The sequence below is a fragment of the Ursus maritimus genome, unplaced genomic scaffold, assembly GCF_017311325.1.
Source record: "Ursus maritimus isolate PB19 unplaced genomic scaffold, ASM1731132v1 scaffold_2, whole genome shotgun sequence".
NCBI classification, from domain to species: domain Eukaryota; kingdom Metazoa; phylum Chordata; class Mammalia; order Carnivora; family Ursidae; genus Ursus; species Ursus maritimus.
In genome coordinates this window covers 75,389,534-75,415,474 of record NW_024424452.1, presented here as the reverse complement: position 1 = coordinate 75,415,474, position 25,941 = coordinate 75,389,534, and the positions used below count along the sequence as shown (strand labels likewise).

General features: G+C 39.2%; 1 protein-coding gene across 1 annotated transcript; it reads right to left on the bottom strand.

The window, feature by feature from the left end:
- Window positions 1–210: 210 nt before the first annotated feature.
- On the bottom strand, window positions 211–23,354 carry LOC103667822 (dimethylaniline monooxygenase [N-oxide-forming] 3-like). Its single transcript, XM_008696043.1, is given in 9 exon segments — window positions 211–553; window positions 1,254–1,326; window positions 3,573–3,928; window positions 6,898–6,940; window positions 6,943–7,096; window positions 10,175–10,317; window positions 10,553–10,715; window positions 13,931–14,119; window positions 23,221–23,354. Coding segments are annotated over 9 exon segments (1,596 nt in total). The 5' UTR covers window positions 23,353–23,354.
- Between the last annotated feature and the right edge of the window lie 2,587 nt (window positions 23,355–25,941).

The following is a 25,941-nucleotide window of genomic DNA, read 5'->3' as shown; positions in this document are numbered from 1 at the left end:
TAGTGGAAACCTAAAGAGAAATGATTAGTGCTCTCTTCAGATCATCACATGATTCTTAAAAAGGCTTATTTAAAAGCCTGGGAATAGTAGTTTTACTGACTAATGCCTGCTGAATTGGAAAGTAGGAGGTGTGAGATTCTTAATTTTTAAATAGAAAAGTTCCTTCCTGGGTATTGTCAGTAACTTTCAGAAGCCTGGGGAGAATGATAATTAGATCAATGCAAAGAAAACAGCAATGAACAGAACAGGGAGAATGAACAGCCTGACCCAACCGCAAAGCAAGCAAGGCTTCTGAGGGTTCCCGACAGCTCTTGTCTTCATGGGTTTCAGGGTCCGGTCCCACTGGGTCAGGATGGCATTTCTGGCTCCTGGCCACTTCCCTGGGCCCACCAGCCTAAACTGATATGGGCTGCAAGGGCCAAAGAAAACCTCCACAGCCAATTTGGGATCTGTGAGAAACAGCCATGGGATGTTGGGCTTTGCCCCAATGAAGGAGGCAAGTTCATTCATATAAGTAATATAATCCGTCTGTACGGTCTCGCTGGTGCCAAACCTAGAGTTGGGAGAGGAAACAGCACTGTGGATACCGAAGCTCTGTGCACATGTCTTACAGGAACAAGAACAGGGAAAATGCCTCACAGCTTTTTATCAGAGGGAATCAACGCCAATCCCTTGTGTTGGTAAGGGACTATGTATTCTGCACTTTGTAGCTTTTTCCAAGAGACCTGCATACTGATCTCATCTGGACATTCCCCAATACTGCATGGCAGCTGAGTAAGGCATTTGCAACCCCATTCACAGGTGGAAATTGTCTCTTACTCAAGAAGTTTGTTCATGGCCACTGAGCTAATCAGTGACAGAGGTAGGACTAGAGCTCTGTTCTGACCATTCTCATTTGCTGAGTCATGCTCGTTGGAGCATGTTTGCAGGCATCGTCTGTATCTTAGAGGATTTATGGGCTGGAAAATAGAAGTCCCCATTCATGCACTGCCAAACTCCTCTGATTTCCAGTCCTTCGTGGGTCTTCTTTCTGTATTACATTGCAGGAGCCATGGGGGGTGAAACAGGACTGAGCGCTGTGTCAGATGCAAAGTAAATCCTCCACAAATACTTGTTGAATGGATGAATTTAGCTCATAGCTGTCACCCTAATGACCCCACTCTGGACCATTTAAGACTAAAATAGTACAAGTATTCACGGATTCTGATTTTTCTATGGAAACCCTAGACCCTCTTTACAATAGGTGCTCTTACCATTTGAGCTTTTTCCCCCTTTTCTTATCAATGTCATTCATCATGTCTGTTACAGAAGGCAAAGTGCAAGTTCCTAAAAAAAAAAGGAGGGTGGGAGGGAAGACATGATAATAGTTAAATTAGTCTGGCATAAGATCAGCCTGCAATTTTTCCTTCTTAATAACTATTTATGTATCACATTAGTATTTCCATTTTTTTCGGGTCATTGCCTAGCAAAGTAAAATCTTGAGCAAATCTACAGGTGATCATATTGAGACAGACGTACAAGTCATTTCCAGTTTTCTCAGAATTGAAATGCGACATAATTAAAAACCAGGAAGCAAATAGCTCTTTATATTTGTATCTTTGCTCTTAAATCAGTTAGCGAATGTTTAAAATCAGTTTTAAGGATTATATTCTAGTCTCTCAGCTATGTTTTTAAAATGTTATCTAATAGTTTATAGCCAAAGGTACATCAGCATCTCTTTTTTTAGATTTAAGGAAAAAACCTTCATATTAAATTATCCTGCTTTGTCAGGAAAAGGAATTTCCAATGCGTAAGCTGTAGAGTCTAGTCTAAAGTCCCAATTTTCTCTCTGAAGAGCCAACATTTTCTGGATGGGACTGAAAATATGAACCATGAACAGGTCACTGAGGACTCGGGGGAGCTCCAAGAGACCAGATCCAGGTTGGGACTGTCCAGGATTGCAGGCTCATTCTGGAATAGATTTACAGACTTCTCTGAAATCCATGCCAAACATGCCTTTGAGCCCAGAGATACTTAACATTTAGGGTGGTTTCTTTGGCAATTTTGGGATCACCTTGAACAAGACTAGAAATCCCAGATCCGATTGCTCAAGACATACAATGATTGCCTAACTCCTTGTTCCTGCAATCTTTGCAGGCAGGGTCACTTGAACAACCTTTGTAGTCATGGCCTTGTTCTAAGCCTTGGAACTTGCCCTGTCCCTGGGCAGAAAGAGAGATCAAGAAGGACGTGATTATGCTCACTAGTCCACCAGCTACTACCATTGGATTGCCTGTAACTGGCCCCTCTGTCCTGGTATTTGGATTCCCCAAATTGGATTATTTGCCTTATCACTCATTTCCCCTAAGGCTGAGTCTTTGCCTTGCCTATCAATTCTCTATTGATTGGGTCTCTGCATTGTTTCCTATAGTCAGAGCCCAGGTTACAACTTATCCTAACAGAGTAGGTGTGCGACCCTCTAATGCCAGTGTCCCTGAGCCTGAAACCTAAGTTCACTTCTTTCTGAGTGGTTTCATGCCACCATCTGCCTGGCTGTTGCTCCATGGTGCAACACATCTCTGTGTTGGAAGAAAGAGTGAAGGAGATTGAAAGGGATCACTGATGTATGCTACTGTCATGATGCTGATGACAGCCTGGTGATGAAAGGTATCTCAGTATACATAGTGGCAGTTTCCAACCTCCCATATAAAAGAACATTTAAATCCCAGTAAGTCAGGTAGGACGGGGGAAGCCTTACATATGTCTTCAAAGGAAGTAGACCTGCTAAGCTCCCTTTTCCAGAAGTTTTATACCACTAGGACCAAACAAACTTTGCACATTAAACTTTGACACCTTTTTTTTTTTTCTATAACCATGGACTTTTGGTCTTATGATCTGAAACTTCACACAACTGCGTTCGAACCTTAATATGAATCTGAGCCTCATAACTTCTGTTGGAGGATGCTGCCCATTTTCCTCGCCTGACCCCAATCGAGTTTGTTGTTGTTGTTATTTATTTTTCATACAGGAACTCAGTATTCTTTTACCTTAAAGACTGATCATCTACTACTCCTAGTACATTCTGCTTCTAATAATCCACTGCTTGTTCTTATCTGACACATGACAGGGAAGAAGATAGAACAGAAATGACACTGCCTTTCCAGCAATCATAATTTTTTTCCATGACTGAATATTTAAAGTTGGCTGGATATTGGGTCGGAAACATACTCTCTTCTTAACCTTTCAAACAAAGTCATTCTACTGAGTTTTGAAATCATACTTTTCTAAAATTGTCATGCATTTAAGACCAGAAGCTGTAGTGTTCTCAAGTTTAATAAAAGTTGACAGCTCTAAGGAGTGATAAATCACAAAATACTTCTTGAATAATATCTTGTGCTATTGCATATGACAATCCAACATGATATGTTTAAATGCTTATAAAAAATAGTGCCAAAAATACAGAGTCATAGATTCAAAACTGGATGGGACCTAGGATTTTCCCCTCGTTATTAGGATTATCGTTTTCACAAAGACTCAAAGGCATTCTTATTGGCATCCCTCTACCCCTTCAATGACCTTCTCAGTCTGCTTACCTTTTATTACTTGTACTGCCCAGCGGGCTTGCAGGTCAGCTGTGGGAATGGCAGCCCCAAGGGACTGGACAAAACCAATCACTGCCATGGTTGGCTTCTCCAGTTTGGGAGGGAAAATGCCTTTAAACAAGGTGACCTCATTGTTTTTGTTCTTAATGATGGACTCATCAAGGAAGGGGTAGTCATAACTATAGACTGTTGCAAAAATGACATAATCGATGGCCTCAAACACCGTCCCATCCTCAAAAATGGCTGAAGTCTCAGTGAATTCTCTCACATTAGGCCTAATGGACACGATGCCACATAGAATGCAAGCTGGGAGTTCATCATTAAACACAGGTTCTTTCCTCAGGGCTCTGTATGGAAAATAGAGACAACTACTAGAACAGTAATATTTCCTCTTTGTTTTATTGCTCCATAATAATTAATTAATAACCAATTAATAAGGAAGGAGAAAACTACCCAAGCTTTTTCACTTGTGCCATGGAGTGTCACCAATATGGTTGAAGAACAAAACTGAAGTAAGGTGATATTGTGAAGTCAGACAAGTTGCCTTTTGCTGATGCTTTCTCTATTTCCTGTGATCTTTCTCTTCTCTTTCACAGAGCTCCAAATCCCAGAATCAGCACCCAGACCCTATCCCTTGTTAAAGCTGTATCAGAAAAGATCCTAAATCAGAGTACCTGGGCATTTGGATTTTTTTTTCCCTTCAATTCTTATTAACTGTGAACCTTGATTAAATTAAGATTTCTTAATTTCTCTTGCATCATCTTTCTCATCTGGAGTGACAATAACTGTTATGCCCTTCTTGGGTCATTGGGAGACCGAAGTAATACTGGGTTGAGCTCTCTGATAGGGGTGGGGTGTGAGCCCCTTGCAGACAAAGGCACAAGTCAGGTGAGGGAGGGAGTGCCAGGAATTTATACAGGCCAGAAGTCGGAGGCGCGGCCAGTTTGAATCTTCAGTTGGTGCAAGTCTGAAAAGCAGAGCTTTTGATTATTTTTTGTTCAGCAGTATCCCTAGTGAGCGCAGATAAATCTGAACTTTGGGGTGAATGTGAATAACACTGAAGGAAAAGGCTTTGCTCTTATGTTCCTTATGGGAGCTGTGAGCGAAAGCCACAGGGAGAATCTACCAGGGATGAAACCGAGTCAGACAATGAGATGGGTTGGAATCCTGGTTGGAAAATGTCTGGATTCAACTGTGAGAATTACCTGCCATTTATCTTAAACCCTCTGCCATTAGGCTTTTGGCCCCACTGCCACCTTGAAACTGCTCTTGTTAAGGCCACCAGGATCCACAAATTGCCAGATCCAATGATCCACTGTCACTTCTCATTTTACTCAACTAACCAGCAGTGTTTAACACAGTTGATGGTTTCCTCCTTCTTAAAATATCGTCTTCATTTTGCTTCCAGGTCATCACCTCTCTCTCTCTGGATTCCTTTCCTACCCACCTGCTATTCTTTTTCAGTGTCTCCTGCTGAATTCTCCTCCTCTTCCTGACGTCTGAACAATGACATACCCCAGGACTTCAGCCCTCAGACCTTTGTTTTCATCTACATTCATTCTTTAAGAGAGGTCATCTGGTTTCATTTGTTAAAGTATTACCTACATTCTGGTGAATCCATATTTTTAACCTATGGTTTCAATCTCCCTTCTGTCTTGTGTATCCTTGGGCTGCTCAACATTCTTCTACAGTGATGACTAATTGGTATTTCAACTTTGATATATTTAAAACTAAACTTCGCTCCTCCTGTGGTCTTCCACATCCCAGTAACTGTCACCTCCATCCTTGCAACCTTGCTCACATCAAAATTCTGGAAGGCATCTCTGACTTCTTTCTTGTTCTCACATCTGTTATCCAATCTAACAGAAAATCCTATTTGGGTTTACCTTTAAAATATATTCCAAATCTGACCACTTCTGAGCACTTGCTGCTAACAAATCCTAGTCCAGGCCACCAACTTCTGTCATCTGGGTTTTTGACAATAGCCCCTTAACTAGTCTTTTCACTTCCTTCCTTGACCTATACACTGAATGATGACCACAGTGCCAGAGTGATTTCTTCAGATTAACTTGGATCTTGTCCCTGGCTTGCTCAGATGCTTACTCTGGCTTCCCATTGCATTCAAAGTAGAAGTCAGAGTCCTTACGATGGCTTACAAGGCTCAATGCCATCTGGCCATTTTAATGTCTTTTTGTTTCATCTCCTGCTATTCTCTCCAACCCCTTTTCTCCAGGGAGAGAAGGCCATTGAACATTCCAGTCATAGCCCTGAAGAGGCAATGTCCTAATGTTTCCTCTTGGATACTTTCCCCCAGACATCTTCCTGGCTCATTTCCTCAGCTCCTTTAGGAATTTGCTTAAAAGTCTCCCTCTCAGTAAGGCCTCCTCTGGGGATGCTAGCAGCACTCCCCATTACCTCTGTCTGCTTTGTTCTTTTCTCCATTGTACACATCAGCAAATGATCTTCTGCCATTTGTCTCCTGTTTCCACTACTAGAAAGTAAGCTCATGAGGACAGGGATTTTGTGTGTTTTCTTCACAACTGTATTCACGGGGCTTAACATAGGACCTAACACATAATAATGCTTCATGAATATTTGTTGAATAAGTTAACTTTGATGTAAACGTTTATAATTTGGATTTTTCACCACACGTCAAAGTAATTTGTTATGTGTCTGAGGGATACGTCTAGGGGGATATTATAACAGAGAGTGAGGAGGCGGCTGAAGATGCAGGTGGCCACATTTCGGTTAATGGCGGGTGATGAGAACGTAGCACGGGGCAAGTCCTGTTTTCCTTAACTGAACTTTGCCATGGAATGAGAGGCAGTAGAGCAAAGTGGTTAAGAGTGGGGGGCTCTGGAGTCAGAAGATCCGGGCTCATTTTGAATATTGCTTCTACTTTCTGGCTATGGGACTTTGGTAAAGTTATTCACTACATTGAATCTCAGTTTTCTCATCTTTAAAATGGGGATTAGAATAGAGACCTCCTCATAGTTGTTGTGAAGATAAAATGAGATGATGCATTTCAGAGCCTTGCCGAGTCACACTAAGTGCTTAAAACATGTTACCTATTATTATCTTTGCTTGAGGGACTAATTTCTGATTTATTATATGACTTTCCAGCTGTACAATCTGGTAAAGAGTCTTGTGAAACAGGAAATCACTCTGATTTTTGGCAGCTCTTCATCCTCTGAAATGTGAGGTGTGGTTATTTCACTAATATTATTTCAGATGGTTTGGGAGTTACAACACACATTGTGAGTTGTTGACACTGAAACCAAAGCTAGCAGGCATATCATATTGAACTCTGCATTACCCATTTAAAGGCATCAAGCCATAGTTCTCATGTTTGAACCTTTATTCATTTGTTTCATGTATCACCAGTCAGAGGTGGCTGTCGGCAAGTTGTTCTTGAGGAAGGATTCAAATCGAGTGACAAACACCATGTCCCATGGATAGCCATCATCCCAGACCCTGCTCATCACCCAGGAGCCACTTCTGGAACTGATGATGACCTTAAAAAAAAAAATCAATTTAACCATTAAAGTAGTGACCATTTGTAGTGGGGGCTGTGGTATGTCCTTCAGATCTGACTTTTGGAATGGATTACACCGGCTACTGGGAGTGTTGCCAGAAGGCAGCCCCCAGCTGTTAGCCCTCTTTGAGAGTTGCTTTGGTTGAAAGGGGGCGTCTTACCCCAAGTCTTTTTCTCTTTCTGGATTCCCTGTTTTCAGGGTCTGTTTGATGCAGGGATATTAAGGTCCGATCTCTCACTCCACCTTGGGACAATCCAGAAGGATAGCTTCAGAGTAGAGTAGAGGGAAACTTCCTTCCCTTGCCTCAGAGGTATTCATCCAGAGAGCACTCCCAAATAAACTTCCTGCACCCCAGTCTGCATCTTAGGACCAACCATCCTGTCATCTTCTCTGGTGGAGGTGACCAATAACTGAAGTCTCATCACATTTCCTCTAGTGCTAATGTAATGATCATTGTTTATCATCAAGCAATTATGACCCCCCAAAAAGGCATTTTGACTTAAAATGCCTTTCCCCATCCCAAAAGAAGGCAAGAAATTTGGCATCAGAGAACCATAGTTTCAAATCCTGGCTCTGCTACTTACTAATTATGTGATTTAAGGAAAATTCTTTTAACTTCTCTAATATTCAATTCCCTTATTGGTAAGATGGAGATAATACGTACCCGCCACTTCAAATCTGTGTGAGATTTAATGCAGTGTACTTACGATGCAGTAGGACCACCATTGCCTGTCATGGAGAATGTGTTCCTTTCCTCCCTTTCTATCATGATACTCCCTAATGGTATAGGTTTTCAGGAACTTTTTAAAAATAATTTTTATATATAATGCCATTTCAAAGCATGTTTTATAAGGGAAGCCAAGCAAAGAAGGAGAGACTGGAGGATCAATCTGTTGAGAGCCTCTGAAATTGGTCTTTCTTTCCTCTAATTTATCATATATACAACTAATGGATGAATCTCTTAAAAACTGTGGCTTCATCATATCTTTCGTTCGCTCAAGAAGCTGAAATGGTTTACCAGTATTTATAAAGAAATTCAAATTCTTTAGCCTGTCGTTCAATTCCTTAAAGGATATGACATAACCTGATTCCAATCTTTCTTTCCTCTCTCAATTCCTATAGTTACTCTGTTCCTTGGAACCAGATCTCTAACACTCCATTAATTTCCTCTATGACTTTCAAGAAGACAATTGACATCTCTAGTCCCCAGTTATCTTTTCCGTAAAATGGGCATAATAAAACCCAGTCTACTTTCTTTCCACCTTCAAAGGAGCACATTTACATGCAGGCACCGGAGTACCATAATGCGTTACACAAACCGTTATTGTTACATATCTCTGTGCCAGCAAGATGAACCACAATAGTGAATATGCCGTTCTCACTCCTGTCTCCGCACCTTCGTGTATGCCATTCTCTTCACCATATGATTCATAAATATCCTTCAAGGACTGGTTCAGGTCTACCCCTTTGTGAGGCCCGCAGTTTCATCATCAGACATTAGTTCCCGAATCACCTGTGCATCCTTTGTGCCGATGGCAGCTCTTGTACTATTGTTAGACTTTGTACTTAGCTCTGGAGGTTATGTTTAATTTATATCATATCAATGTGTTATTTTCCCAAGTAGATTTTAAATTCCTTGAAGGGGGGGGCACAGAGTTGAGTTGTGTCTCCATGCTGTCTAGTATAGTGCTGTGAACAGGTAAACAGGACTGTATTTTTATGCCATTTGTCCTTTCATGATCTCCTTGCTTCACTGATTGTAAAACCATCACTTAAAATGGACCTATACTGGGGATGCCCAGTGCGACATCAGTAGGCATAGCCTCTAGAGATACAATTCCTGTCTGTGGGCTTCTGGGCAGTCAGTCCCTAAGGAATCTTCCAAAGCTAGTAGGTAATGTTTGTTCAAACTCCTTCCCATCTCCTTATGGGCCCTGTTTCACCTCTTCTCCATTTCCTCTCCAATCCCTCCTCATACCATTCTTTTTCAGACCCAATGTGTTGCAGCAAAGCGGTCTTTTCTCAGTTTCTTGAGACCCTCAGCTTCTTCCTGCTTCAAGACCTTCTTCCTGGAGTCCTCTTCTGACACTGAACCCTTTTCTCAACTTGAAGCTCTCAGCTTAAATGTCATCAGCTGGAAAGGGCCTTCCCCACTTCCTTGTCTGAGGCAGGTCACTCTTATTATCTACTCTTACAGCATGCTTTTTCTTTTTTTTCACTAGCACTTTCCACAATTTTCAATTTTATTTGTTCATTGACTTATTTGATACCCATTTGCTACACTAGACTCTGGATTCGGGGTGGACATCATGTCTGTTTTGTTCTCCACTTTCTCTCCAGCACCCAAGCCAGTGCTTGGCACATAATAGACTCTCAACAAATAACTATGGGATGACCAAATGGATGAATGAGTGAATATAAAACTCTATGTTGCTGAAATCATATTTAAATGCTTTGACTCCTTACCAAGCTCAAAAAGTAGGTTCTATTTTTGACTGTTTTATTTATCGTTATGAGAAAACTGACATTCAGAGGGATTAACAGATTCAACTCAAGAGTGCCAGAGTCATAATCTTAACCCTAAATCCACACTAGTTTCGGAGGAATTGATCAGACACATTAGACACCAAATGTCCTGAAAAAGATTGACATCACTCCTTGCTGATATTCCGCCTTTGTCATACCAAACTATTTAAAACCTCACCTTTTGGGGTGCCTGGGTGGTTCAGCCAGTTGGACTCTTGATTTTGGCTCAGGTCATGATCTCAGGGTTGTGGGATCCAGCCCCATGTGCGGCACCCGCTCAGCAGGGATTCTGCTTGATATTCTCTACCTCTCCCTCTGCCCCTCCCCTCACTCCCTCGCAAATAAACAAATATAAAAAGAAAAAATTCTTACCTGCTGTGGAGAGAACCTGAAATGTATGAAACACTGCTTAGTCTTCCCATCAAGAACCCTGTGCACCATTACCCCCTCCCTAGTTTCTTACCACACCTTTCAAATGGTAACTGTCTCTGTTCCTTTAAAGGTAGTTCCTGAGTACCCGAGACACGGTACCTGTTCAGCTGTGTGGCTGAATTCTGTGGCAATATCACAGCCTGAATTCCCCAGACCAATCACCAGGACTCGCTTCCCCTTGAATATTCCTGGTTCCTTATACTCCCGGCTGTGGAAGCATTTACCTTTAAATAGTTTTAGTCCTGAGCGAAGAGTGGAAAACATAGGAATCATTTGGTTTCCATTTTAAAAAACTGCTGTAAAAGACTTGTGGGTGAATGCAGTCACAATAACATGGAACTTTAATACTCCACATATATTATATATGATAGAAGCATATTTTAATTCAATCTGTACTTTTATATATATTAAAAAAGACATTATCAAGATATTCATTCATGCCAGATGTGTGGATAGCAGACTAAATTTCAGCCTTACCTGGAAAAGACTCTTTTGGTAGGTTGGGGTATACGTGGTGTCCAGAACAAATCAATACAGCATCGAAAACAACTGATTCTTTTTTACCATCCCTTTCAATGGTAACATCCCATTGGCTGGTGACTGAGAAATCAGGACGTTTATTTATACCAGATACAAGTGTCTAAAAGAAACACAGAATGATAGCCTTTTTTATGCTAACAGGTAGATTTGGCACCAACTTGATCAAATAGTACAGGAAAAAATCCCTAACAGTGGCTTAGGAAAAATACTTAGTCCATGATTAAGCTACATATAATGAGGGCACCTGGGTGGCTCAGTCACTTAAGCATCTGCCTTCAGCTCACGGAATTCAAGCATAGCTTACAGGCGGCATATACCACATCTACTAAGTAATCTGGTGGCATATCATTTTTGTAGTAATAACTACTTGCTAACGTATCTTTTTAGCTATTTTATTTTTTAATATTATTGTCTTAAAATGAAAGATATTGTCTGTATTCAGAGAATGAGTTCTCAAATTTAGTGTGCATAAGGATTACCTGGAAAGCCTGTAGAAGTATAGATTCCCAGGCCACAGTCCCAGATGTTGAGTCAGTAGATCTGGCATAGGACATGAAAATCTGAATTTCTAATGAGCTCCCAGGAGATATTGATGCTATTTGGCCCATATGCTGAGTAGCACTGGATTAGATTATCAATAAGTATTTATTCACAGCCAAACAGCTGCCTGTTGATTGGTATGCTCCCTCATCAAAAATATTTTTTCAATTTTTCTGATTGTGTTGGGAAGAGGACCTCTATCTGGTAAGAATTGTTCTTATAAACTTTATTACGAATAGCATTTCATACTTATTAAACAATACATGTACACATATCTGTATAATGCCTGTTACTTATGAAATATAGTAAAACAAGCACTGATGAATCCATAATCTTGCATATCATTTATTTAGAATAACTCTGGGATTATTCATTTATTTATGCTATGGTAAGTGGTTCCTTTTGAGCTATAGTTTCTGTTTTTGCTGCTGGCTTACAGAAATGCATTTGGATTTTTATATCTTGATCTTATATACCACCACCTTGTCCTAATGTTTTTATGTTGTTATTAAATCTAGTTAATTTGTCTCTAGATTCTTTTGGGTTTTCCATGTAGAAGTCATATTCTGTGATGAATGTTACTTTTGTTTGTTTGTTTTCATTCCTTTTATTTATTTTTCTTTACTTACCATCCTGTCTCTTAAATGTCTTGAGATTATTGAAAAGAAGCAGTAATAATAGGAATCCTTGTCTTGTTCTGGATTTTAAAGGAAATGACTCTAACTCTGCACCTTTAGTGCAGTACTATCATAACAATATAATAGAGGCGACATATATAATTTAAAATTTTCTAGTAGTCACATTAAAAATAGAAAAAGAGGGGGCCCTGGGTGGTAAGCGGTTAGCGCCTGCCTTTGGCTCAGGGGCGTGATCCCGGCGTTCTGGGATCGGGCCCACATCAGGCTCTTCAGCTATGAGCCTGCTTCTTCCTCTCCCACTCCCCCTGCTTGTGTTCCCTCTCTCGCTGGCTGTCTCTATCTCTGTCAAATAAATAAAATCTTAAAAAAAAAAATAAAAATAAAAATAGAAAAAGAAGTATAATTTAACATAATGTATCTGATATATCATTGTTTTAACAAGTAACCAAAATAAAAATTATTAATAAATATACTATATTCTTTTTTATAATAAGACTTTGAGATGCAGTGTATACTTTATGCTTACAGCACATCTCAATTTTTGGCTAGTGGCTACCGTATTGAGCAGTGCAGATTTAAGATAATATTTATATGTTTCTATAGATCAAGAAAATTCCTTTCTTGAGAATTTATTTTCTTTTTTTCTTTTCTTTTGTCTTTCTTTTAGGTAGAAATGGATGTTAAATTTTATTTAATGCCTTTTCAGAATTTGGTAAATGTATTGTTTGCTTCCTGTGACAGGGTTTTGCACTGACTTACATATTTATAATTCATAATATTGAGATATTCTGTATCCTTAGCCTCAATGAAGATAGTTAATTTTTAAAAATATTTTGTTGGATTTATTTTTGAAGTTTTTCTCACTAATTTTCATGAGGGAAATATGTCTGTAATTTTCCTATTTCCTATTATTTTTGCTTGCTTTTGATGTCAAGGTTATAATGTCATAAAATAAGTTTGGAAGTCATACTTTATTTTTTAGTATCTGGAGTTTATAAAATATTGAAATAATTTGTTTTTTGCAAATTTGGAATTACCTTTGGGATCTTTTCTTTTCTTTTTTATTAAAGATTTTATTTATTTATTTGACAGAGATAGAGACAGCCAGCGAGAGAGGGAACACAAGCAGGGGGAGTGGGAGAGGAAGAAGCAGGCTCATAGCAGAGGAGCCTGATGTGGGGCTCGATCCCATAATGCCAGGATCATGCCCTGAGCCGAAGGCAGATGCTTAACCACTGTGCCACCCAGGCGCCCCTATGGGATCTTTTCTTAATGGGAAAAATTTTAGTTTCCGAGTCAAAAGAACTCTAAGTTATCAAAGGACTATTCAGGCATTTTACTTCTTTTTGTGTGAATTTTGGCAAGTTTAAAAAAAGATTTTAAATTTAACCAATTTAAATATTATTTGGCAAACAGTTTTATAGCATTCTTGTTACATTTCCTGTTTCATCCACATAAGTTTTATCCATTTTTTCATTTCTAATATTATTTATTTGTATCTTTGTTCCTTTTTCCTCAAACTTTCAGCTATTTGCCTAATTTTTCCTTTTCAAAGGATGAACTTTCTATCTTCTTAATATGATTTTTTTTATTTCTAATTTCTTTTTATTATCTTGTTCATTCTATGTTCTTTGGGTTTCTGGTTCATTCTATGTTCCTTAGGTTTATTCTGCTTTTCTTTTCCTAATTTCTTTATCTTATTAGTTTTTGAAACTCTCTTATTTTTCTAAATAAGTATTTAAGCTTATAATTTTCATGAAAATTTTGGTCTTTATGCTTCCCACAAGTATTGATATGTAGAATTTAAGTTATCATTCAGATCTAAATATCGAAATTTCCATTGCAATTTCTTCTTTGAGCCATAAATTGCTCAGAAAAAAAGAGTTTTGAATTTATGGCTGTTTTACATTTATTTATTTTTTATTGATTTCTAAGTTAGTGGCATTTTGGTCAAAGAACTGTAGGTGGTATTTTGTAAATTTCCAACGTATTCTCTAAATCTAGGGTCAGGGAGACCACACTGTTAAAAATGTTGACAAATAAAGAAGAAATACTGAAAGGAACAAATAAGAATTTGCTAATAAATATAAAATTCCTCACAGTTATGCCTAAAACTAATCTTTTGATAGCATCTTACCTTAAATTGTATGTATTTCAGGAGCTTCTTTTCTTTGGAAAATACAGTGATATATTCCTGGAGCTTGCTGTTGTGCATAAAATTGGGGAAGTCATCAGGATATGGGAAGTCTGGGAAACACATCATCTCTTTGGAAGAGTTGGTAAAGACAGACTGGTAAATGCTAGCTCTGCCTTCCTCTGCATGGTCCTGTAAATTTACAATTTCAAGTGGAAGAAAGTTTGTAAATGGGTACACTTACCATGGTCAGTGCCAGTTCCAAATAATTATCACTCACCTTTATCCATAAGGAAATTCAGTAAGATGAAGAATAAATTAACTTTAATTAAACAATTTGATGCTGATCAAAGGAACTTAGAACATGGAAGAATGTATCTTCCTTAACATCGTTTCTAAGGGAAACAAATTTTGAATTTCATCATGCCTTTTTAGGAATATATAAATAGAATTAAAGAAAGAAAATTCCTTCTTTATGATATGGATTAACTTTTAGGACATTATGCTAAGTGAAATGAGCCAGTCACAAAAGGACAAATACTGTATGATTCCACTTATATGAGAAACCCAGAGTTATCAAATTCATAGAGACAGAAAGAATGGTGGTTGCCTGGGGCTGAGAAGAAGGAGGAAGGGGAGTTATTGTCTAATTGGCAGAGTTTTAGTTTGGGAAGATTGAAAAATGTTCTGACCATGGATGATGGTATAATTGTACAACAATGTGCATAAACTTAATGCCACAGAACTGTACACTTTAAGAAGGTTAAATGGTAAATGTTTACTGTGGTGTATTTACCACAATAAAAAAAAAAAAAACTCCTTTAACACATCATGAGGTAGTTCTGGTGAATTAGACCATAATATTTTCTTATGTACTTAAAGCAGAGACAACTTAGATTATGTTTATAATAGTGTTTTACTGTGGTGTAAACATTTACTGTGGTGTATTTACCACAATAAAAAAAAAAAAAACTCCTTTAACACATCATGAGGTAGTTCTGGTGAATTAGACCATAATATTTTCTTATGTACTTAAAGCAGAGACAACTTAGATTATGTTTATAATAGTGTTTTTCAAAAGTTTTGACCACAACCTATAGCTAGTAATATATTTTATATTGTAACACAGTACACACACACACAACAAAAGTATTATGAATAAATCATATCTAACTACTTGAGTTGCATTCTGATATTTTCTATCCATTCCATTTAAAAATGCAGATTGATTCATTAATTTATTTCATAGCACACTAATAGGTCACAATTTTTAGTCTGAAATGCAGTGGTTTAAAGGAAATGGAAGGTTGAAGTTTGGAGTGTTGGGTAGGAGAAAGGGGAATAGAGGGAGGAAAGAGGGTGGTGGTAAATCATCTACGTCTTAAAGCTTATTCTTTGGGCTGGAATTTCAAGATTAACATACCTCATGTAAAATTGAGGGGAACACTGAGGGCAGAGGGGCTTCTTTTTTACATTTGAGATTTTGGTAAGATATCACTTACCTGAAAGACTCCCGGTGGACCAAACTAGGTAGGGGAGGCTGACACAGAAAAGTCAAGTAACAGTGATTAGGAAGAAGTAGGATCTTAGTTTAGCTCTCTTGAACCCATTCAGCTTGAGCAAAGCAAGGAGTTCCCATTTGCTCCCAACAGGGATGCAGAAATTATCTGAGACTCATAGCAGGTAGTCTACCAGAGAGTTGCCATGGAGGGGGCTAAGAGGCATTTTAGGAGAGAGCTGTGAAGTAGGCTACTTGGTTCAGGAACTCCATGGGAAAACTGGATCTTGGGGAGGTTCATCTGATATGCTCATGGGAGGCAAATGGGGTCTAACTGTCAAGGTCCATTGGCCTTTAACTAAGCTAAGAGAGGACAGTCTCCAAGTTCATCAATTGCTGTCTTCAATTTAAGATTCCTAAAGGATCTATATTCTAGAAACTATGAATCACTCTCGAAAGACATTGAGGAAGACACAAAAAGATGGAAAAATATTCCATGCTCATGGATCGGAAAACTGTTGAAAAGGGAAAACAAAGCTGGGGGCATCACAATGCCGGATTTCGAGCTGTACTACAAAGCTGTGATCACAAAGACAGCATGGTACTGGCACAAAAACAGGCACATAGACCAATGGAACAGAATAGAGAACCCAGAAATGGACCCTCGGCTCTTTGGGCAACTAATCTTTGATAAAGCAGGAAAAAACATCCGGTGGGAAAAAGACAGTCTCTTCAATAAATGGTGCTGGGAAAATTGGACAGCTACATGCAAAAGAATGAAACTTGACCACTCTCTCACACCATACACAAAGATAAACTCCAAATGGATGAAAGACCTCGATGTGAGACAGGAATCCATCAAAATCCTAGAGGAGAACATAGGCAGCAACCTCTACGACATCGGCCAAAGCAACCTTTTTCATGACACATCTCCAAAGGCAAGAGAAACAAAAGATAAAATGAATTTATGGGACTTCATCAAGATTAAAAGTTTCTGCACAGCCAAGGAAACAGCCAAAAAAACTAAGAGGCAGCCCACGGAATGGGAGAAGATATTTGCAAATGACACTACAGATAAAGAACTGGTATCCAAGATCTACAAAGAACTTCTCAAACTCAATACACGAGAAACAAATAAACAAATCAAAAAATGGGCAGAAGATATGAACAGACACTTTTCCAATGAAGACATACAAATGGCTAACAGACACATGAAAAAATGTTCAAAATCATTAGCCATCAAGGAAATTCAAATCAAAACCACACTGAGATACCACCTTAACGCCAGTTAGAATGGCAAAAATAGACAAGGCAAGAAACAACAATTGTTGGAGAGGATGTGGAGAAAGGGGATCCCTCCTACATTGTTGGTGGGAATGCAAGTTGGTACAGCCACTCTGGAAAACAGTGTGGAGGTCCCTTAAAAAGTTAAAAATTGAGCTACCCTATGACCCAGCCATTGCACTACTGGGTATTTACCCCAAAGATACAGACATAGTGAAGAGAAGGGCCATATGCACCCCAATGTTCATAGCAGCATTGTCCACAATAGCTAAATCATGAAAGGAACCGAGATGCCCTTAACAGATGACTGGATTAAGAAGTTGTGGTCCATATATACAATGGAATATTACTCAGCTATCAGAAAGAACGAGTTCTCAACATTTGCTGCAACATAGACGGCACTGGAGGAGATAATGCTAAGTGAAATAAGTCAAGCAGAGAAAGACAATTATCATATGATTTCTCTCATCTATGGAACATAAGAACTAGGAAGATCGGTAGGGGAAGAAAGGGATAAAGAAGGGGGGGTAATCAGAAGGGGGAATGAAGCATGAGAGACTATGGACTATGAGAAACAAACTGAGGGCTTCAGAGGGGAGGGGGTTGGGGGAATGGGATAGACCGGTGATGGGTAGTAAGGAGGGCACGTATTGCATGGTGCACTGGGTGTTATACGCAACTAATGAATCATCGAACTTTACATCAGAAACCAGGGATGTACTGTATGGTGACTAACATAATATAATTAAAAAACATTTAAATATATTAAAAAAAGATTCCTAAAGGATGAGCATGAATGATAACCAAACAAAACGGGGACACCAAAAGACTAGAGGTGCCAGAGAACATTCCCAGGATCTGTGTTTGAATTTGAGAAACTCTAAGGTCACTTCAGTACTTTTTCTCCATAAGTTCAGATACAATCTTGGAAAAATTCAGGGGTTGGGGGGATCTGAAAGACTGAGCATTGATCCAAAAGAGACTTGGAGATTAAGCTGTGCCAACTGGGGGTACTTCTCTTGTCTTGGAATGCTTTTAGGCTTCTCCCCATGTAATTTTGGATATTTATCTGTTGTCCTATTTGTGCTAGACATAAAAGATTGACCTGAGCATTAGTAGTCTAGTATGTATTTATGGATAAAAAGCATAATGAAATATCAAGAACTCCTAAGGAGAAGATGAAAGAAGATGAGACAGGAATCCCCAGTTTATAGCCAGCAAGGAAACAAAGACCTTAGCCTAACATCAGCAAGAAACTGCATTCAGCCACCACCCTGTATGAACTTGGAAGCAGATTCTTCTCCAAGGCCTCTAGATAAGAGCCCGGCCCTACGCAGAGAAACCCACTGAACTACGCTGTGCTTCTGACCTACGTGACTGAGAATGATAAATGGGTGTGGTTATGAGTTGGTAAGTTTGCAGTGATTAGTTACGCAGCAATAGAAAACTAATACAAGGGCAAAGGTGAGGTATTAGAGCAGCCAAGTTGGGGAAAATTATGTAATATTACACCAAGGGAGGAGTTTCATAAAGTAAAAATGATGCAAACCTTTGAGACAGGTTTGAGGTAGTTTTGCAACTTTGGCTGCTCCAGGATAATCAGTCTCCCTAGAAATGTTGAGCTGATTGGTCTTCAGTTTTTCTTAGTCCCCCAAAAGGCCGTGATTACTGAGAAAGGAGTTGCAGCATAATTAAATACATCATTTGTGACCAGCTCTTTTTTTTTTTTTTAAACTTAATCGGGGACATCTTACTCTTCCTACTCAGTGTTATATAGTGCATCTCAGAGGCTATGTTTATAGACTGACTCTTCTAAGTTGGTCAGGTAGAGAGTTCATAAAAGCATGGCTATGGAGTCAATACTTGCATTTTAAATATAATTTTTTGGAGGGAGTGGTCAACAAAGAGCCAAACCCTGCTTATTTATGGAAGTAGATTTATTCTTTTCTGATTACAAAAGTAATCCAAGCTTCTGATTAAATATGACCAATTATGTAGACGCATTTAACTCTTTTTCACCCAAAACGTTACTAAAACGACTGTAAAAGTATCAGAGGTATGAACCCACAAGGAAAAAAAAAGAGGAAAAAGTAAGAATAAATAAACAAAAAAACATATTAGAAGATTGAACATAGATGACTGACAACTAACATAACAGACCTAAGAAAGCCCAAAGCTAAGCCTTAGTCTAATCAAATGGGAATCCGATAATGATATCACAAGATGTTCAAGGTCTACAGTCTTGTATTTCACATGTATAACTTCTCAGAGAACCACTGGAGGAGGTACACTACTAGAAGGAGAGAATAAACTAAACAGCAGGACAATAAAGGCTCCAGAAAACAGGGTTATCCAGGCAACAGTGATGCAGCCTTGACTAGAGAAGGAAGACAAGCAGAAGAACTATTTTTAAGAGACAGTTTAAAGAAGAATTAAGCTGATGGACCAGCCAATATGTTTAAACATATTGAGAAGAGAATCATAATTCCGTGGGAGAGCCTGGGGGATGAATTAGAGATAGTATTTGTAAGGTTAAACAAAGGATACAAGGCAATTATTAACTCCAGTGAAAACAAAAGTTGTTCAAGGAAGAAAATGTAATCGAATCCACTAAGTGGCTCAGCAGTGACCAGTATTTACTTGGTTATAATAATATAAATGTGAAGGTTTGTTCAAACAAAAAAGATCATAAAACTATATGAAGAAGGAGATGAAAAATTTTGCAAATGGTTGTGACTTTTGTTCCATATAATTTAAGGGATTGCAGTTTGTACACAGCATCAGTCAAAACAAATTCTATAGGTGCAGAGGAAGTTACAAGAAATGAGTGAAGCAGGCCAAAAATGAATACAGTGAAACAGGGAATTTAAATTTAGTTTAAAAGAGGCCAGTTATTACTGTACGGGGAGATCCAGTGTTGCCTGATTTTCTGATTTTTCAAAAGAAGACAGATCTCTAGATTTTTATGTAAAATATCATCGTTTTAAAATATTAGATTAAAATCTTAAAAACTGTATAGATAAAATAGATTAGCTGCAGTATAAAAAGAGCCAGTTTGCTAACTCTAAAATATATAAAAACGATTGACTTTTGTCTAGTAATTTTGTGATTTGTAGCTTTTGGTGAGGTTAGAAAGGTTGGTAGGGACTACACGTTAAAAAACATTGATCCAAAGAATGGAATAAAATCAGGGGAAGTGAACAAAGGGTTGTGTGCCCAGAAAAAAGAGCCTTTATTCATGAAATTTCAGGCCCAAATCCAGACAATTTACTGATGTATTGTTCAGGGATCTCCTGAGAAAGAAAGACATTTCTCTTTGGCCTGTGACCTAGTCCTAAAATACTTTATTTTCTCAGTGATCAAGGCAGGTGAGAGAAATACATCACTCTGGCTTCAGATCAGTGTTACAAATGAGAACTAGAAGGGCATAGGGAGGTGCTACAGGAAACAGCCACAAAAACTTGAATGAGCTGCACCTTTATTTTTTCATACTTAAGAAAAGTTTGGATAACCTCTTAAAGGTGGAAAATGCTGAGAGAACGTAAAATGCTGACCTTTGAAACCAAAGGTAATGAAAATACAAAATTAACAGGATTTCATAATATAATCCTATAATGTAAATTCTAGGCACACAGCGGTAGGTTCCTGCTAGTATTTGAGAAACACAGGAAGTGATGCCACAACCTGCAGTGTGGACCCTCTCACAGAGGAAGGTAATTAGGAAACTCTGAATAACCAACCAGTGTATTAGTTTCCTGTGTACTGTAGTAAGTTACCAACACTTGATGGCTTAAAACAGCAGGAATCTATTCTCTAAGAATTCCAGAGGCCAGTAGTCGGAAATCAGTATCACTGGGCTGAAATCAAGGTGTTCTCAGGGCTGTGTTCATTCCAGAGGGTCTAGGGGAAAATTCATTCCTGTCCCTTCCAGCTTCTGGTGGATGCCAGCATTCCTTGGCCTTTTCAGTGCCCAGAGCCCACCTGCATTCCTTGGCTAATGGCCTCTTCCTCCATCTTGAAGATGGAGGTCAAAGCATAGCATCTTCGAATCTCTCTTTCTGCTGAAGTGATCACATTATCTTTCCCCTTCTATCTGTGGGTGTCAAGTCTCCCTTTGCTTCCTTCTTATAAGCATATATGCTATAGCATTTTTAGCCCACCCAGATAATCCAGAATAATTTCACCATCTCAAGATTCTTAACTTAATCATATCTTAGCTTACTTATTAGAAACATTTGCAAGTTCCAGGGATTAGGACCTGGTACCTTTGGGGGGACCATTGTTCAATTGTTCAGCCTACCACAGTCACTGGCCCGTATTCACATCTTTCCCACATGCAAAATACATTCACCCCATCTCATCACCCCAAAGTCTCAATCCATTGCAGCATCAGATCAAGTCCTGAATCTCATCTATACATCATCATCTCAGAAGTCCCAAATTGTATCACCTAAAGATCTAAATCAGGTACGGATGAGACTCCAGGTATGATCTGTCTGGGCCAAAATGCCTCTCCACCTGTGGACCTGTGAAGAAAACAAATTCTCTTCTACTAAAGTACAGCAATGAGACAGGCATTGGGTACCAGTTACAGATGTTCCCATTCCAAAAGGGAGAGAATGGAAGGAAGAAAGGAGTTAACAGTCCCAATTTTGAAATCCAGTAGGGTAAATATCATTAGGTTTCCAGGCCTAGGAATAATCTTCTGTATCTCAAGGCTTCAGCCTCTGGGCCTGCAGTTCCATCCTCTGGAGTATTCCATCTTTTTCTCGAAGAGAAGCATATGTGTGCAGGTGAGGACATCATCAATTCTATGATGCCAGGTTCAAATGTCAAAGTCTTCCCTGAGCAGCAAGGATGTAGCTGTTCTCAAAGCTGTACTGGCAGTGCCTATCTTCAGCAATGTTTCGTAAAGTAAGTTTGAATACGAAGACTGGTTAAGATTCCTGTGGAAATCCTGCCAGTTCAATAAGCCACTTATTGCAATGGCACCCAGCAGTTTACCAAGCGGGTAAGCATTCAGGCTGGAGAAACAGGCCAGCTTGAATCAAGATCTTGTCTTTATCATTTACCAACTATTTACCATTTTTCCCTTTTCTTTTTAAGCTTCAGATTCATTTATAAAAGGGAAAAACTCATACCTACCTTATAGGATTATTGTAAAGATTTAATTACATGGGAAAAAGTGTTAGGTATATAGAAAGTGCTCACTAGAATAGCCCTAAGAATCAACAGGGTGCTCGTCGGAAGCCCTGTCAGCACATTTCAGCAATGTATTCTAGGCTCTGTAACATCATACAAGATGCTGAGCATTTCAAGAATTCTTTGGAGTCCAGAAAATAGCTATATTAATAAGAATAATTCTCATATCTTTATAATATTGAAAGAGTTGCCAGAGACACTGTCTCCTTAAATGCAATCTTTTTATTGGGGTATAAAACCTAATACTAATTTTGCACTTGAGGAGGAAATAGTAGCTGAGAAAGGGTTATTGCTTCTAAATTTGCATATATGAATGGTCTATCAGAAGAAGAAGAAGAAGAAGAAGAAGAAGAAGAAGAAGAAGAAGAAGAAGAGGAGGAGGAGGAAGAGGAAGAAGAAGAAGACGACGACGACAGATGGAGTGGGCTTAGCCATGCAGTGTTCCTAAGGTTGGAGACGACGAGGCAGCTGGGGTGCAGGAAAGCCCTCACAGCTGCTGATGTGGTTGTCAGGCAACAGAGGAAGTGATTTAGTGGTTGCATAGAGGCATGTTTGCTGACAGAGTTCTTATTATGAATGCACAGAGACAAAAGGGCATTGAAGAACTTTGAATTAGTGCACCTTGTTCTTGGTTCCTCCCGTAGCGGTCTCATTAATTATATGGTTTTTCCAAGGCCAAACAGCACCTGAAGCCTTAAAACCTGTGGTCTGAATCATTAAGTAGACCTTTGGTAACCTCAACAAAAGAATGGGAACAACCCTGGTTTTTTTTTTTTTTAAAGATTTTATTTATTTATTCGACAGAGATAGAGACAGCCAGCGAGAGAGGGAACACAAGCAGGGGGAGTGGGAGAGGAAGAAGCAGGCTCATAGCAGAGGAGCCTGATGTGGGGCTCGATCCCACAACGCCAGGATCACGCCCTGAGCCGAAGGCAGACGCTTAACCACTGTGCCACCCAGGCGCCCCAACAACCCTGTTTTTTAAATGAGTAACTCATGTAGTTACATTACATGAACCTAATCAATACTTGCCCTTGGACTTTGTTCCCAGAAGTGGCTTAACTATTAATGGTTTACCAGGGGTGAATTATGTACACAGAGACCTTCGAAGCTAGCCCACTATCTCATTTACTTCTGAAGTGGGCAAGAAACTTACTTTCCAACCTGCTCTCGATGCTGTGTTTTGTAGATTCTATCCTAGGAGGGGTTATAACTTCATGGAAGCTGATTTGGAGGCTGTGCTCCAGCAATGTGTTCTCACATACTTCACACCTCACTTCCTGGTCTGCAGCAGTGATGTCCCACTCACTGAGAATTTCCAAAGGCCCCCAATGTCATCACTCTTCTCAAAGCAGGTGGGCTCCAGCCCCTCTTCCAGACAGCTTCTGATGGAGGCCAAGCCACTGATGCCAGCTCCAACGATGGCCACTCTCTTCCCCATGGTTGCCTGTGCAAAAGCCCAGAGAACATTTCTAGCACTGGTATTGCTGAAATTTTTTTTTTTTTGGTATCATTCTTTGGCTTAATTAAAACTTTGGGGGCACCTGGGTGGCTCAGTTGGTTAAATGTCCAGCTCGTGATTTTGGCTCAGGTCATGATCTCCTGGGTTTGGGATTGAGCTCCGTGCTCAGAGGGCAGTTTGCTTGAGGTTCTCTCTCTCCCTCTTCCTCTGCCCCTCCCCCCACTGGAATTCGTCCCCCCCCATAAATAAATAAATTTAAAAAAAAACTTTATTTTTGCACCAAGAAAGCAATATATTAAAAATATAGATCAGCATTCTTTTTACTAATATAACTACATTTTGCATTTCTCTCTGATGTCTAAAGAGAATGTTTTGTTCCTAAAAAAAAAAAAAGCACTTTGTTTTTAGTCAAGCCCCCAAATTAAGAGACTGATGGTCTAGCTAAGGTATTTACCTTTTTTGCTTTTGGCCTTTTGCTGTTGCTTTTCCACCAGAGAGAGTGAACATGAGAAAGAAAAGGAGATTCACAACTAAAACACATATGCACACACCAATACCCACAAATGTATATGTATGTGTGAACGAAGAAACAAATATGCATGTGCACACACACATTTATTTCTTCTTTCTCTTTGACATAAGACTCAATGAGGAGCAAGGTTAGGATATGTCTACATTTCAGTATATCAGGCAATCACCCCATTCCTCTCCTACAATGTTCTTCGCCTTCTTAATTAGAAAGAGAACTCAGGTCTCTTATCTAAAAACTTCTTTCCACTAGCTGCTACCCCACCTCCATTCTCTTTTTAAAAAATTAGATCTTACTTCTCAGGAAAAAAAAATCTACCTGAATTATATGTCATTGTCATTCTGACCACATTTGGTATGAACTATAGATTCCCTTCCATTTACCCATTCCCCCCAACCCATTGTAATATGATCCTTTCCCCCTTTTCTACCTTTTTCTATATCTTCTCTTCTGTATGTTTAAGTCCTGTCCAAGTCGTTTGGGCAGTTGGGAAGGAAAAATGTTTTCCCTGAACAAACACTCCATGGAAACTTTTGGAAAATGGGAGGAACTGCTTTTACTTATTAATTTTTTTTATTTTGGGGGAGGAACTGCTTTTAAAGGGGAACTCACTTCCTGGTCTCACAAGTGAGCCCACACCACCAGTTCCCCAGATAGGCTGGGCTCTGCCCAGTCTCCTGGCTACCTGGTGCCTGCTTTCCCTTTAGTCTAGGTAAACATGATGCACTGGTTACACTTCTGGATACTTGGCCTGGGAGTCAGGCAGTTTTTCCCAGATGACTTTGATTTTCTGCTCTATTTTATCGTGTGTTATTTTGAAGTTTACCTTATTTTACTCAGTCCTAATTCTTTGGGGGAAGGTATCTCCTAGTAGCCCCCCTAATACTGTAGAAACCTAATTGATTAATTGACATATTCCAGCAGTGAAAATGGGTTTTCTATGTTCCTTCCTCCTGTCCTCTCTTTTGACTTTTTGGTCAAAGTCCTGGATTTCTCAAATTGGTATTTCTTTGATTTTGGGGACAGTGTGCCATCACGGAAAAGATCAAATTTAATAAATGGATCCATTAGTACCAGGTAAAATTATGCTCGTGATAAGACTAAACAAGCTGCATCTAACTCCCACTCCTGAAATACAGTGAAATTTCGAAAAATCGATTCCCTATCAAGCATATTCTTACATCACTTAAAATTATGACACCTCAATTATTCTACCCAGTTAATCCCTTCATTAAGCAGGTGATACTTAGCTTAAACCGGCATATATTTAATTTTTGAAGAACTGCTTTTTTATGTCTTTTGAAGATGGTAGTACTCCTCTGTAAACTAAATGTAGTTAAGTGAACAGACAGACTTCAGATCTTCATTTTGTCAGCTGCTTGGCCTTGAGCAAGTCATTTATCCTCTCCAATTCTTGGTTCCTTCATTAATGAAATAGGGATACTACGCTACTACCATCTGTCTTGTTCAGTTATGGCAAGGATTATAGGATATGTATGTGTATATGTATGCTTATATTTATACATCTATACACACATGGCACGCAGGTAGCAATTACCAAATGGTAAACACGGGGTGTAGGTAAGTTCGTTTTTTTTTTTTTTTTAAATCACAGGGTTCACTAAATTTTCTAGGGCTCCAATTCAGACCACATGATTTTATATCCTCTCATTTTTCATAGAGCTCTTTTTAGTTTTAATGCTAATCCTGAGGATCTCTTCCTCAGGAACATTCCTGTAGCCTTGTTCATGTAAGGAGGGGCAGGACACACCCAATTCCATTTTGGCCTCTGATGTTGTTTTCTCTTTCCAGCGGGTGAACCCCTTTGCCCTTTTCAGAAGTATATTCCATCTGTGGTGGACACATTTACTGACCCCAGTCTCTCTCTTGGGCATCTCGGCCTAGTTTTTGCTTGCTGTAACTTTCATCTTCAGAATCTCAACTGCCCAGACTTGGTTGGGGCAGTGGCCACTCCCTGCTTCATTGCCCCCTCTTTTCCAAACCTTTTATGCAGTTTCCTTCCTGTTCTCTGGATTGGG